This window comes from Orcinus orca, chromosome 11 (assembly GCF_937001465.1).
Source record: "Orcinus orca chromosome 11, mOrcOrc1.1, whole genome shotgun sequence".
NCBI lineage: Eukaryota > Metazoa > Chordata > Mammalia > Artiodactyla > Delphinidae > Orcinus > Orcinus orca.
In genome coordinates, this window is record NC_064569.1 from 1,379,272 (window position 1) to 1,394,774 (window position 15,503).

The 15,503-nt window shown below is 54.1% G+C and overlaps 1 protein-coding gene across 1 annotated transcript; it reads left to right on the plus strand.

The window, feature by feature from the left end:
* The first annotated feature begins 2,348 nt into the window (after positions 1-2,348).
* Positions 2,349-14,882, plus strand: HDHD5 (haloacid dehalogenase like hydrolase domain containing 5). Its single transcript, XM_004286255.4, has 8 exons — positions 2,349-2,507; positions 6,775-6,978; positions 7,847-7,959; positions 9,253-9,346; positions 10,502-10,535; positions 11,907-12,081; positions 13,767-13,955; positions 14,229-14,882. Exons 1-8 carry the CDS (start codon positions 2,400-2,402, stop codon positions 14,512-14,514), a joined length of 1,203 nt encoding a protein of 400 aa, XP_004286303.1. The 5' UTR covers positions 2,349-2,399; the 3' UTR covers positions 14,515-14,882.
* Positions 14,883-15,503: the final 621 nt, after the last annotated feature.

Below are 15,503 nucleotides of genomic sequence, written 5' to 3' on the forward strand. Positions count from 1 at the left end.
AAGATCCCACATGCCGTGGAGCAACTAAGCCCACGCACCACAGCTACTGAGCCTGTGCTCTAGAGCCCATGAGCCACGACTACTGATCCCACGTGCTGCAACTACTGAAGCTCACGCGCCTAGAACTTGTGCTCCACAACAAGAGAAGCCACAGCAATGAGAAGCCCGTGCACTGCAATGAGAGTAACCCCCACTCGCTGCAACTAAGGAAAGCCCACGTGCAGCAATGCAGATCCAATGCAGCCAAAAATAAATTAATTAATTAAAAAAATAATAAAGCAATCTACAGATTCAATGCAATCCCTATCAAAATTCCAATAGCATTTTTCACAGAAATAGAACAAACGATCCTAAAATTTGTATGGAACCTGAAAAGACCCGGAGTAGCCAAAGCAACCTTGAGAAAGAATAACAAGCTGGAAGCATCATGCTCCCTGATTTCAAACTGTATTACAGAGCTGTAGTAATCAAAACAGTATAGTATTGATATAAAAACACATAGATAAATGAAACAGAATAGACAGCCCAGAAATAAACCCACATACATATGGTCATTTTATTTTTGACAAAGGATCGAAGAACATACAAACAGGGAAGGACAGGGTCTTCAATAAATGGTGTTGGGAAAATTGGACAGTCACATGCAAGAGATGGAAACTGGACTACAGTCTTACACCATACACAAAAATTAACTCAACATAAAGACGTGAATGTAAGACTTGAAACCATAAAACTAGAAAACATAGGCCGTAATGTCCTTGACATAGGTCTAGGTGATGATTTTTTTGAATCGATACCAAAAGCAAAGGCAACAAAAGCAAAAACAAACAAGTGGGGCTACATCAAACTAAAAAGCTTCTGCACAGCAAAGGAAACCATTAACGAAGTGAGAAGGCAACCTATGGAATGGGAGAAGATATCTGTAATTCATATGCCTTATAAGGGGCTAGTATCCAAAATATATAAAGAAGTCATTCTACTCAATAGCAAAAAAGCAAACAATCCAGTTTAGAAATGGGCAGATCTGAACAGACATTTTTCCAAAGAAGACACACAGATGGCCAAACACAAATGAAAAAATGCTCAACATCAGTAATCATCAGGGAAATGCACATCTAAACCACGAGATAACACCTCACCCCTGTTATAATGGCCATCATCAAAGACAAGAGGTGACAAGAGGTGACAAGTGTTGGTGAGGATGTGGAGAAAAGGGAACCTTCATGCACTGTTGGTTGGGATGTAAACTGGTGCAGCCACTGTGGAAACCAGTATGGCGGTTCCTCAAAAAGTTAAAAATAGAACTACCATATGATTCAGCAATTCTACTTTTGGGTATTTACCCAAAGAAAACGAAAACGCTAACTTGAAAAGATATATGCACCTCTATGTTCATTGCTGCATTATTCACAATAGCCAAGATATAGAAGCCACCTAAGTGCCCCTCAGTGGTTGAATGGACAAAGAAGATGTGATATATATACATATAATATATAATATATAGTATTCAGTCACAAGATAATATTATAAAAATTATAAGTTTAAAATTATAAAATATTATATATCATTATAAATATATTATATATATAAAAAACAATATTATTCAGCCACAAAAAGGAAATGCTGCCCTTTGCAGCAATGAGGATGGACCTTGAGCATATTACACTTAGAGAAATAAGCCAGAGAAAAACAAATACTGTATAAGTTCACTTGCATTTGGAATCTAAGAAACAAACTAGCCAAGCTCATAGATCCAGAGAACAAAATTGGTGGTTGCCAGAGGTGGGGGGTGAGGTTGGCGAAGTGCGTGAAGGGGTCAAAAAGTACAAACTGGGCTTCCCTGGTGGCTCAGTGATTGAGAATCCACCTGCCAACGCAGGGCACACGGGTTCGATCCCTGGTCCAGGAAGATCCCACATGCCACGGAGCAATTAAGCCCGTGCGCCACAACTACTGAGCCTGCGCTCTAGAGCCCGTAGGCCACAACCACTGAGCCTGCGTGCCGCAACTACTGAAGCCCACGTGCCTAGAGCCCGTGCTCCGCACCAAGAGAAGCCACGGCAATGAGAAGCCCGCGCACCGCAACGAAGAGTATTCCCCGCTCACAGCAACTATAGAAAGCCCACGTGCAGCAACGAAGAACCAATGTAGCCAAAAATAAATAAATAAAAAATAAATAAATTAAAAAAAAAAAAGAAGTACAAACTTTCAGTTATCGGATAAAACCCAAAGACGGAGGCGGAACAAAACGGAGTTTGTTTTGCTCCCGAGATGCCCCACGCCCCACCCCACCCCAGACACGGAGGCGGGACTACAGCTCCCGAGGTGCCCCGGGCGCCACCGGTCCGTGATTGGCTGAGCGGCGGTCAGGCGTGCGCGGTGCGCGCAGGAGGCGGCCCATGGCTGCCCTCGGCGAGGCGGCGGCGCGGTGGGCACCCGGACTGTGGCGGCGGGCGACGCGCTCGGCCACGGGGTTCGGGGGCCGCCGTTTCGCGAGCGGCTCGCAGGTGAGGGCGGAGGGTGCGGGGCGGCGGCGGGAGGCCGTGAGGCCTCGCGGGCCGGGCTCGGAGCAGGGTGTCCGGCCTCCGGACGTCACTCCCCCCGCTCTGCCCGCGTGTGGTGACATCACGTACCCTGGGGCCCCGCCGCGCGGGTCCCTGGCTCCCCGGGGCTCCGTCCACAGAGCCCGGGGGCGAGGCGTGACCCCGTCGCTCGCGGGGGCGACCGGGGGGCGGGGACGCGGGACCCCGTGACTCGCCCGCCGGGATGTGATCCAGGAGGACTCTGCGGCCCCCGCCCCGCGGGTCCTGACTTTCCGGACTTTCCCGGTGGAGAGAGTAGGAGGAGGGAAGAAAGGATGCGGCACCGGCTAAGGGATCAGTCCTGCCTGGGCCGCTTACTGTCTGTTTGACTTAAGGCAAAGTGCCGCTGCCCCTCAGTGTCCGCAGGGGACCCCTAAACCCGCGGGTGCTCGAGTCCCACAGCCGACCCTGCATCCGCGGACTCGGCATCCGCGGAACCGGCACCCGCGGATCCACCAACCGCCATGGTGTGTGAGGTTTGCGATCAGCAGTTGGTTGAAACCACACGTGAGGAGCCCGGAGTTACCGAGGGCCGACTGTATCTTTATTGGAAAATATCCGCCTGTGAGTGGATCTGCACAGATTAAACCTGTGTTGTTCTAGGGTCCACAGTACTTAGCTTTCTAAGCCTGGCTTTCCCCGTGTGTGTACCAGGGTTAGTCCTTACCTTGCAGTGTTTTTGCTAGAGGGTACTTGGGGTACTTTGTGTGATGTAGGTGCAGTGCTTTGCACAGTCACCGCATGTAGTAAATTCTTACAAACATGGAGCTGGTTGGAGTGGACAGTGTGCTGGACGGTAATTGTGATGCTGTTGTTGGAAGCACACCAGCCAGTTCCAGATAAGAAGCAAAAACACAAGGAACATCTTAGTGGTCCCTTCATTTAAAACTAATCTGAAGACCACACTTCTTTTTTGTTTTCTTTTTTTTTGTTTTTTGTGGTACGCGGGCCTCTCACTATTGTGGCCTCTCCCGTTGCGGAGCACAGGCTCCGGACGCGCAGGCTCAGTGGCCATGGCTCACAGGCCCAGCCGCTCCGCGGCATATGGGATCTTCCCGGACCGGGGCACGAACCCGTGTCTCCTGCATCGGCAGGCGGACTCTCAACCACTGCGCCACCAGGGAAGCCCAACACTTCTTTTTTTTAAATTTTTTAATTTAAATTTTTTTTTGGCCACGCCATGCGTCTTGTGGGATCTTAGTTCCCCAATCCGCGATTGAACCCAGGCCCTCGGCAGTGAAAGCACGGAGTTCTAATTCACTGGACCACCAGGGAATTCCTAAGGCTGCACTTTTAAAAATTCATGTATAGTTGATTTACAGTGTTGTGTTAGTTTCAGGTATACAGCACAGTGATTCAGTTATACATACATATTCTTTTTCAGATTCTTTTCCATTATAGGTTATTACAAGACATTGAGTATAGTTCCCTGTGCTATACAGTAGGTCCTTTTTGTTTATTTTATATTTAGTAAAAAGCCACACATTTTATCACTGCCACAAATATGAACTTTAATTAGAAGATCTGCATAATACCCAGGACTAGTTTAAAAAAACATGAAGTGAGAAAGAAGAAAAATCAAAATACAGATACAGAAGAGAATGAAAAGAAAAAAACCTAACCCTATGTCCTTTTCTCGAGGTGCCTTCACTCAAAAAAATATTTAATAGATGTTATTCTTTTAGAGCAGTTTTAGGTTTTCAGGAAAGCTCAGCAGAAAGTGTAGAGAAGCCCCACATACCACCCCTCCCCCTGTTTCCCCTCTTGCTAACATCTCACACGAATGTGGCATGTTTGTTAACAATTACTGGGGGCCTTTCATTTCTAGGTGGCTGGGTGCCTGGTTCTCTGTGTGCACTCACCTGAGGGGTTGGGGGTCGTGGTTACACACTGCACAGAACAGATGACAGAGCGTCGGGGATATTGCTAAATTGTCCAACAGATGAGGGAGCATCAGGGATATTGCTAAATTGTCCAACAGATGAGGGAGCATCAGGGATATTGCTAAATTGTCCAACAGATGAGGGAGCGTCGGGGATATTGCTAAATTGTCCAACAGATGAAGGAGCGTCGGGGATATTGCTAAATTGTCCAACAGATGAGGGAGCGTCAGGGATATTGCTAAATTGTCCAACAGATGAAGGAGCGTCGGGGGTATTGCTAAATTGTCCAACAGATGAGGGAGCGTTGGGGGTATTGCTAAATTGTCCTGAGACTTCCTTGTTCTAAGTAGCAGGGTCTGTGTGCTCTTATGTCTAAGGGAGCAAATCTTGTGACTATTTAGGATATGGTCACTAAGACCAGTAAAACTGTACGGTTAACTTTGGCAGCCATCAGCACAAACAAGCTGTTTTATTTTTTTAACTATGTAATTGTCAAAAATCTAAGAACAATATTATGAACTCTAAAACCCATCTTCCAGATTCAGCAGTTATTAACATTTTGCCGCACTTGCTTTGCTTATCTCCCCCCCACACTTTTTTTTTGTGTGGCTCTAAGATTTTAAAACAAATCCCTGATTTCTTGTCCTTTGAACCCTAAATTCTTCTGTGTGTACCTTTAGGAAAATAAGGGTATTTTGAACATAAGTACAATGTGTGTGCGATGAAAGTGGCTTGACTTAGCTGGCGCCAACAAAAGGAAAATGACAAACAGGTTAGGTTGGATTTTTCTGACAACTGAAAAACATCGTGTATGTTAACGGTTCATAAAATAAGAAATGGGATGAATTTTTAAAAAGGATAGCGTTCAACTTTGTAAATCCAAGAAATGCAGATTGAGAGGAGATAATCACTTCTTTAAACTTTGAAATTAACAAGATGTTTGATACTTAAACTCTTTGATACTGTGAAAATCATCCTTGGCAAGGGTACCAGGGTCCATGTGAGTTGATACTGTTTTGGAAAACAACTTGTCAGTAGGTGTTATGTCATTGTAATGTTTGCACTTTTTTGGCTTATTACTCTTGCTTTTAAGAATCTAGTTTAAAAGGGCTTCCCTGGTGGCGCAGTGGTTAACAATCCACCTGCCAGTGCAGGGGACACGGGTTCGAGCCCTGGTCCTGGAAGGTCCCACATGCCGCGGAGCAGCTAAGCCCGTGCGCCACAACTACTGAGCCTGCGCTCTAGAGCCCGCGAACCACAACTACTGAGCCCACGTGCCTAGAGCCCGTGCTCCGCAACAAGAGAAGCCACTGCAATGAGAAGTCCGCGCACCACAACGAAGAGTAGCCCCCGCTCGCCACAACTAGAGAGAGCCCACGTGCAGCAATAAAGACCCAATGCAGCCAAAAATAAATAAATTAAAAAAAAAAGAATCTAGCTTAAGGAAAAGTCCATAATATGGAAAAATCAGTAAGCATGAAGAGTTCCTTATAGCATAATTTGTAGTCGCAGAAATGTGGAAAAACCTAAATGTCTGAAACAGGGGAAACCTAATGTTAGCGGAGTATTCACTCAGGGTATTATGTAGCCAGAAACATGTGTAGGTGGTAGGTCTGCGTGTATCGATGTGGAAAGATAACCAAGGGGTACCAACGAGAAAAAGCAAGACGGAAAAGAAAGCACAACACAGTACCATTTGTGTGTTAGCTAAAAGGTAAAAAAGTAGGACCATCCATGAAAAGTTTCTGGAAAATACACAAGAAGGGATGGTACTGGGCAGAAGTGGAAGCAAGAAACTTAAAAATTCTTTTTCTGTATCGTCTGTAGCAATTGAGTGTTTTTTTAAAAAAACTCTGTGTGTGTTACGATAAAACAAAATTCTAAAAGATGGTTATGAAGACTGTTGTAACAGATAAAAATGCTTCATGTCAAGCAAAAAAAAAACAAGATGCAAAATTGTACGTATAAGGTGCAGTCATAGCCGCGTGACAAACGTAAGAATAGAGAAAGGAGATGAAAGGAAATACTGGTCGGTTGCTTTAAAGTGCTCGGCTTGTTTCTGAATTTCTCTATTTGCCAATTAAAAACATTCCTTTTTATTAATTATGCAAAAATAACTTGAACAAAATAGTTATATGCTTAAAAATACCTGAAAAGGCTTAATTCTTTGTTGCAGATGGATTTGCCCTGTCGGCAACCCCGAGTCCTCACCTTGCGTTCGAGGCCCGGGCCGGCCCGGGGGTGGGGATGAGGCTCCCCCGTCCCCTCTGCCTCGACTCAGGGGCCGTTCTCGTCTCCCCTCCGTGCAGAGCCCTCCCACCTTCGGGTTCCTGTTGGACATCGATGGGGTGCTGGTTCGGGGCCACCAGGTCATCCCCGCTGCGAGGGAGGCCTTCCGCAGGCTCGTGGACCCCCAGGGGCAGCTGCGGGTGCCCGTGGTCTTTGTCACGAACGCGGGGAACATCTTACAGTGCAGCAAAGCCCAGGAGCTGTCAGCCCTGCTGGGCTTCCAGGTAAGGAGCGGCTGGAGACAGGAGGCTGAGGACCTGGTTCCCATGGAGCCCCCTCTCCAGCCCTGTGTCGCCTGCCCTGTGGGGGGACAATATGGATGAGCCCGGTACACATCTTCCTGCTGGAAAAATAACTTGAAGTTCAAGGCCGAACTCAGAGGGTAGCGCCTCATCATCAGGGTCATCTTTTATGAAACTGTACACGTTGAGCACAGAAATCCCACCTGTGGACTTGGCCGTTTCCATCTTTCCTCCTGGCCTCAGGGACGTGTGTTTCTAAATCTCCATGCACCAGGTGGGACTCTGCAGTACAGCCCTTGTTCCTCATAAGTAAGATGACACAGCTCAACGAGCTCTGTCCCTTGTCACCCCCCTGCGGCTCCCACTGTCCCCACATTGACACGTTCTTTGTTGGCAGTGGCTTTGGTTCTTGGAAGGAGTCCTTTGGAACCGAGAAAGTAGATCCCATGCCGGTCAGCTGGGAGACACTGCTGGGGAGGAGACCGGTTCCTACCCTGGTGTCTGGACAGTGGGGCTGCGCAGTTGCCATTAGCATAAATGCTGAAAAGCCAGGTCTTCACGTAGAACTGAAAATAGTCAGAGGTGGAGGCGGGTCTGAGCTCATGCACGAACCCTGTGGTTCCCGTCGGGCTGAGAAATCGGGGTGTTGGGAGCTGGGCCGGTGGGGCCCATGGTGGCCACATCTCCTGTGGGCTCTGGTGTCCGGGTCCCCTCATACCTGTTGGGGTAGTTCTGGAAGGGTTGGGCCCCCCTTCTGGGCAGGTTTCTCCTTCCTGGGCCAGAGAGCCAGCTCCCTGCTGCTGCCCTCACATGCGTGTCCTCTGCTCTCCATCTCTCGGCGGCCCTGCAGGTGGAGCCCGACCAGGTGATACTGTCCCACAGCCCCATGAAGCTCTTCTCGCAGCATCACGACAAGCGGATGCTGGTGTCTGGGCAGGGGCCCCTGGTGGAAAATGCCCGAGCGTATCCTTTTGCTGCTTCCTGCTCTGCTGTCCTTGCCCGGCTGAAAGGACCGGGGTCAGGAGCTCTGGGCGCCCGTGGGAGGGAGGGAGGGAGGGCATCTCCCAGGGTTGCCAGCCCTGGTTCCCCGGGGGTTCCTGGAAGCCAACCCACTGCCTCAGGGCCTGCTGGGCAGCTCACAGAGCAGATTCCTGCCCGTTCCCTGCAGAGTCTGACTCACTGGGTCTGAGAACCCAGGCGGTTCTGTGGTTCGGTTTGGGACCCACGGCTCCCTGAGCGTGTCTGCAGGGAGCTCAGCCCCGGGCATGTGCTCAGTGAGAACGTGTCCCTGCTCTGAAGCGGCTCGTTCCTCTGCTGCTTCCTCAAACCAAGGGGGCTGAGCACCGCCTGTGCGTGGCCGCGTGCTCGGGGCCAGAGCAGCACACGGCTAGTGCTTCATCAGGGCTCCCGCTTGAGGTGGCGGAGTGACACACCAGGAGCCGTGCAGGCGTGCTTAGGACGGCGTGTGGCCAGAGGCTGGGAAGAGCAGAGTGGGTCCGAGTGTCATAGATACGGGGGGGACCACCCTGGGGCTGGGTCCCCTGTGGCTTCATGGGGGCTGGCTGTGCCACAGGAGGGGGCGTAGCTGGGGAGCCTGCCGAGAGGAGGCTGGGAGGATGCCCGGAGCAGGAGGCCGGGATGGGGTCGGGTCGGGAGGGGGGCCAGAAGGACAGCGCTGGGCTCGGGAGCCTCAGACGTGAACGCTGAGGAGCACGGGTCTGTGCGGTCGTATTGCTGACGGAAGCATCATTCTGGGGAGATGTGTTTTGAGGTGATCTGAACCTGCGTCCAGTTAAGACTGCCAGTGGGGTCTGAGGACAGGAACACGGCGGCAGGTGTTGGAGGGTAAGGCTGCAGCGGGCATGCTCCCCACGGCCTCCCTTCTGGCTGAATTGGGTCCATCGTCCAGATTTAGCTCCGGTCTGGCTTCTCCAGACCCTGCTCGGCTTCCTCCCCGCCAAGGAGTCTCCTCTGAACTGTCCTCAGAGCCCTGGTTCTCGTGGCCCTGGGCCAGCGTGAGCTTGAGGATTGGGCTTCCTGTGAGCCTTTGCGTGGGCGGTGCCCAGAGTCGGCCAAGCCCCCGGGTGTCCCCACCGCCTGCGCCCACGCCTGCCTGCAGCGCTCCTGGTCGGCGCTGGCCTCACGGGGCTCTGTCTGGGGTCCGGGCGGGTGGGGTTGATGTGGGCTGCGGTGGGTCCCTCACTTTAAAGGCGTCTCCCCGGCACTGGGCAGCTTTGCTTCCTGACCTCCTTCCAGACTGGGCTTCAAGCACGTGGTCACAGTGGACGAGCTGCGGGCGGCCTTCCCTGTGCTGGACATGGTGGATCTGCAGCGGCGGCCCAAGACCACGGTAATGGGACACGCTCGGGCCTCCCCGCTGACCCTGCAGCCCTTCCCTCTCCGAGCTGCCTTCTCGGAGGGCAGGGCACATCTGGCCGAGGCCTTTGTTCCCGGACACACGTTGTCGGGGGTGGTGAGCAGGGCTGTCCCCTCTCTCCAGAGCCCTCGTGTCCCCTCCAGGTGGTAGTTTTGTGATTTACCAGCTTTCCTAGTTGCTTGGAGAACCGCTGGTGTTAAGTTAATCGCTGCTCTGCTGTCCTGGAGCTCCTTACAGAGGGCTGACCTGGTGGCAAGTGGCTTCCTGTGAAAGCACTGGCGGCTTGAGCGTCTGCTCGGGGTCCTTTGGGTTTGGCTCACATTTGAACCTTATCTTTTCCAACCAGCCGTCACGGGGCCTCTCGTTGACCCTCTAGGGTGACCGCCCGTCTCCTGATGCCCCTTCGCCCCCTCCTTCCCTGCGTGAACTCTGTGTCTATCACAGAGTGTCTGTCACCGCCTGTTCGAAGTCAGTGCATGTCAAAGTTTGATGAACTGCAGTTATAAACAGACAGGCCTGCTTTTGTTTGTCTGTGTAACTCTAGTCCCCCCGCCACGAGCTTTCCGAGGGCTCCCCCACCTTTGAGCTGCGCACGTTATGTGCAGAACCAGGTGCCAGAGTTGGCATGGCTCTCAGAGCAGCGCAGAGACAGCCCCGCCCCCTGCCCAGGAGCCCCCTGCCGCGGCTCGCCCCAGGTCTCCGCTGGTTACTGGCAGAGCCGAGGGCAGGGGAGCTGTTCCTAGAAGGAATGGGCCCCCAGGCCGTGGTCCAGTGATGGCCCTGCCTCCTGAGTGATGTCAAGCTCCCGTCCCTTCCTGGGCTCACCTCGTCCTCTGCCACCTGATTCCAGACTCTCACCTCCTGTCCTTGCTGGAGGAGGACAGCTGAGCAGCCGTCCCCTGGCTGACCTACACGCTTGGTGTCCGCCGGCCTGGGGTGTGGCCGGCCGGAGCGCGCTCTCCTCCTGTCCCCGAGGACCTCTGCCCTCGGTCCTGTCCCTTTCTCCTTGGCCTGGGCTAGACCGAAGGGTCTTCCGTCTGTCAGGCACGTGTCTCTCCTCCCACCCCTTGGAAACCGGGTGTGGAAGGTGACTGTGGCATTGACGGGCTTGCTCTTTGTCTCTCGCAGCCCCTCCCAAGGAACGACTTCCCTGCGATCGAAGGTAATGAGGTCCCTGCGTGATGTGGGCGGGCTGTCCCCGCAGGCTCTGCAGCCGGGTGGTGTGGCTGGGACGTTGGGCGCTGGGTCTCCTGGGCTCTGGTCTCAGGTCTGCCGGTCACTGCCTCTGAGACATTAGCTGCTAAGCTTTCCTTCCCCGCGTCACTTGCCCTGTTGTTCCAGGAAAACCTAAGTGTGGAAAAAAGCTACCTAAGGAAGCCTGGTGCGGTGTTTCTCAGCCCTATTAAGTCCAGTTCTCCCTGGGTAACAAAAATATTGTAATGTCCCCTTTGCTACCCTAAATGAATGCTTTCCTATACGCAAATATTAAAAATTAATTAATTCATGGTAAAGCCCTAATTGTAATAGGGAGAAATAAAAGGAAACGTTTTTTAGTAAGGTCATCTGCATTTCAATATGTAGTAATTATCCAGGAAGGCATAATTAAGTAGTGAAATGATTATACCAAAAGTAGAATCCCCATGAATGTTACAGCTGCCAATGCAGTGTGTTTACAGGTGTGTTTCATTGGTGACTCAGAAATTAGGAGCAGTGTTGTCACTGGTGATGCGGTTTTCCAAAATGGGGAATAGCTCTTGGCAAAGTTGTGAAAACATAAAGTACGTCTTCTCTTGACTAACATGATAGTTGTATTTTTGGAAAAATCAGTGCTTATGAAAAGTCTAGCAAAAAATACTTTGTGTGGAATAGAATTAGGGTTTCGGCTCAGTTAATTACAAGCAAGTTGTTCTCCTGTGTGAGTGTCAGCTATTAATAGACGTGGGGAAGGTTTTGACTCTGCAGAATGTCCTGAGCCTCTTGCATCCCAGTCTTCTCCCGGGCCTCCCCAGTAGTGTCAGTCCTTGTGACAGGTGAAACATGTCCCGGGGGTGGCCTGCGCACTGGGGCCACGGTCTGGCCCAGCTCCCCAGTCTTGCAGCTGGCCTTGCTGACGCGTGTGCAGCATGGCTTCCGTGCTCTGTCAGGTCTCATTGTATCCTCCTCCCAGCGTGGGTGTTGTCCTCATGTAGCTGAGGAAGCTTAGACATGGTGAGAACTGGCCCACAGTCCCAGAGGGACGTGGACAGCGTCAGGCCTGTGACCCCGTCTCCCCGCCATGTGGCCGAGTGACCCCTGGGGCTTGGGGGACGTGGCCGGGCGGGTGGGGTGCTGTGCAGGGCGTCGGTCAGCAGGGGCTGCTGCTTCTCTGCCTCTAACCCTCAGGACGTCCTGGTGGACACACTGAGGAGCCCTCGGGAGCTCCTCCTGGGCTCGGCTTCGTCCACCTCCTGGGACCCACGCCCCCAGCAGGGCCGTGCACCCCAGGCCTCCCGAGGCCCTTACACGCCCGGCTCACCCCACCCCCACTCTGCAGGGGTGCTTCTCCTTGGGGAGCCCGTGCGCTGGGAGACGAGCCTGCAGCTGATCATGGACATCCTCCTCAGCGATGGGAACCCCGGCACCGGTCTGGCGACGGCCCCCTATCCCCACCTCCCTGTCCTGGCCAGCAACACGGACCTCCTCTGGATGGCCGAAGCCAAGATGCCCAGGTGAGGACTCGGGGTCCCTGCCTTGGCCCTGGGGGCCACCTCCAGCTGCCTCCTGGGCAGTCCTGCTGACGACGCCTCGAGCCGCCCCAGTGCTCTGGGCTCAGACCCCTCCTCTAGGCCCTGGAGTTGCCATGGTAACCTGGCCTCTGGGAGCGGTCTCCAGGGTCACTTCACATACTGATTGATAAACGAAAACTACCACTCAGTGAGCACGGAAGGTGGATCGAGATGGTCTTAACCCCCGGCCCCGACAGAGTCTAACAGGACGTGCTTCTTCTGGCTAGAGGAGCCCAAGTGATGCTCAGTTTCTGTTATCCAGCTGCCCTTCCCTCGCTGCCTTCACCCTGTGGTGCTGGCTCTTTCACTTCTTTGTTTCCTTCTGCCCATAAGACATTGGGGAGGGGAGAGTAGGCGTGATTCCGAGGCCCCTGGAGCAGTCACTTCCTCAGAGGCCCTCAGGCTCCAGGCAGGCCCCCACCCCGTCCGCCCGGCACTGAGCACAGCACAGGCTGCCGTTTTGCTGGCCCTCAGGTTGCCTTCCTGGAGGGGCAGCTGCCGGTGCTATGTGGCTGCTCTGGTCTGCGAGGCCAAAGCCTGGAGTTTCTCCCCCTGCCCTGCCTCCCAGCGAGCTGTGTGGTGGATCCGCCACTGAGGGCCTGAGGGCCCAGCACTGAGCCCAAGGAGATGGGGATCACCGTGTTCTCTCTCAAGTGCATTTCTGCAGCTCGAGGTCAGGTCTTTTTTCTGGAACATTCTTCCTAGAGTTCGGGTTTGCTGACACTAGGTGAAGGGGGTTGGTTATGTAGCAGATTTGAGATCACTTTTTCATTCAATAATTTCAAAATTGAAAGTAGAATTCAGTATATGCATAAGTGACACTGAAATGTAACTTCAAGATACTGAACCGTATCCAATAGGATTTGATTTAGCAGCAAGGGATGAAAACCCAAAAGAAAAGAATCTTAAACGAGATGGAAGTTTGTTATTGTGAAAAAGTCCACCCATCAGGGACACAGGCACCTTAGCCCTTTACTATGTAATCCAAAGGGCTGCCTGATCTCCAGCCATCGTGTCAGCATTCCAGTCAGCAGGAGGGAGTATGGGGAGGGTAGAGAAGAGCACCCCCTCCCCAGTTTCCAGGCTCCTTTCCAGGAGGGTAGTCCAGCACTTGTGATTTCATTGACTCTTAGGCTGTAGCTTAGTCACTGGCCATACACTTAGCTGCAGTGGGGGCAGGGAGGGTGCTTTCTGACACTCGGTGGCAGTGTGCTCAGTGAAATTGGCACTGAGGAGTGAGGTGGGATGCCAGCCAGTATTCTGCCCAAGTCTAAGGCAGAATTGAAGCTGGGTCTCTGGTTCCAGCTCCACACCTTGGGCAGGCTACTCCATCTCTGGGCCTCAGTTTTCTCACCTGTGCAATGAGGAGAATGAACGCCACCTCATCGGGTTTTTCTAAGGGTTGAACGTGATGTGCCTGCCATCTCCAGCGCTGGGACAGCGCTCAATAGACGTTGTCAGAGAGTCGCAGGCCATTAATGCACATCCTAAGCGTGACGGCCTCTCACCAGAAGTGATTCGCTTTGCCCTGTCACCGTGCTCTGTGCCACCGCGAGAGGGTGGCACACAGGGCATGCCTGAGCCTTGGGGCCCGGGGAGGGGACCGAGCGCCGCTTTTCCTCTGGCAGGTTCGGCCACGGCACCTTCCTGCTGTGCCTGGAGGCCGTTTACCGGAAGGTGACGGGCAGAGAGCTCTGCTACGCGGGCCTAATGGGCAAGCCCAGCCTCCTCACCTACCAGTACGCGGAGGGCCTGCTCGCCAGGCAGGCGGCGCGGCGGGGCTGGGCGGCCCCGATCCGGAGTCTCTACGCCGTGGGGTGAGCCCCGCACCCCTCCTCCAACCCCTGCGACGCGCCCCCCCCCCCCCCCCCCCCCGCAGTGGTCACCCGCGGGCCCCTGTGTCCCCGCCCCTCCATCCCCAAGACGCGCCCCCCTCCCCCAGTGCTCAACCCCGCCCCCGTGTCCCCGCCCTTCCGTCCCCAGAGACGCGACCCCCTCCCCCAGTGGTCACCTGTGGGCCACCCCTCTCCCCAACCCCCTGCCGTCCCTGCACCTCCACCAGCGCACTGAACTGTGCCTTCTCTCCCCAGTGACAACCCCATGTCCGACATCTATGGGGCCAACCTGTTCCACCAGCACCTGCAGACAAGGCGGGAGGGGGCGGCCCGGAGCTGCGCCTCCATCCTGGTGTGCACCGGCGTGTACAGCCCCCGGGCCTGGGGGCCCGCCGCTCCCGCCCTGGGTGGCGAGGGGCCTCCGTTCCACGGGCACCGGGACCTTGGCTTCAACCCGGGGCTCCTGCAGGCGGCCCACGTGGTGAGCGACGTGCACGAGGCCGTGCGGCTGGTCCTCGGCAAGGAGGGCTGGGCTCTGTAGCAGGGAGGGAGGTGGGCCCGCTGGCTGCCCCCTGCCCACCGCCTCCCCGCCTCCCGGCCAGCATGGTGACACTCTCGCTCCTCCTGGGCGGGGCCGCACGATTGTTCCCGGGGTAACATTTGGGTATCAGCCTCAGATTTTTCTAGGCTGGTTCCTGTCTGCCTGTGCTGGCAGCCTGACCCCAGGCTCGTCCTCACTCTGGGGGGTCTTCTGCAGAAGAGGAGGCGGTACCGCCTCTGCCCGCTGCCAGCACAGGCTGTAACTCACTCTTAGACACTACTTTTTATGGTAGTTTAGCTTATTGCCCAGAGACTTTGGACTTATTTTTTTAAGTTAAAATAATTGTAATAAATATTCATTTTGCTGTCTCTTGTGAAGCTCTGTCTGGAATGTACTAAAAAGTCCTGTGGAGGAAGGCTCGTGGGCTGGCGGGGTGGGTGACCTTGAGGCCCAGGCGCTGGTGGCATTTCAGTCCCGTGAGCGCTGACCCCAGCACACCGCAGTCTGGGCCGCGAGCCCCGAGGCCTGCCATTGACTTAGCCGCTTCCTTGATGTGGAAAGAAAGGAGCTTTTCCTCTGGCGGCTCTGAACCCATGTGTCTCGTACTTCTCCCTGTTGTGGTGGCCCGGTGAGACCCTTCAGCACAGCCCCGTCTGACCCCAGCAGCACCGGCCAGCTGCTCCCTCCCCTCTCCAAACCCTTGTCCCTGGGCAGCAACTGGGCTCCAGGGAGAGGCGAGCGGTGCCCTGCCCTTGAGCGCCAGGGCTGGGCCAGCCCACCTGCGCCCCCAGCGCCCCCAGGCAACAGCAGCTCCTCCCCGTGTGCAGCCCGGCCTCACCTGCAGAACACCCGGGCCAGGGCCCCTCCAGCCCCCAATGCCCCCGGCAGCCTCCCCACTGGTCTACCCCACAGGCCCAGTCAGATGGGAGGTCTGGTCTCTCAGAGGGTCAGGCCCCCTGTGACTTCTCACCACAGCATGGGTGCCTCCC

Bases quoted from the DNA above. Each gene is read 5' to 3' on its own strand.
- HDHD5 (XM_004286255.4), top strand. From the start codon at position 2,400: ATGGCTGCCCTCGGCGAGGCGGCGGCGCGGTGGGCACCCGGACTGTGG. The intron at 2,508-6,774 runs GTGAGGGCGGAG...CCCTCCGTGCAG, and splicing joins GTTTCGCGAGCGGCTCGCAG to AGCCCTCCCACCTTCGGGTT. The intron at 9,347-10,501 runs GTAATGGGACAC...TGTCTCTCGCAG, and splicing joins AGCGGCGGCCCAAGACCACG to CCCCTCCCAAGGAACGACTT.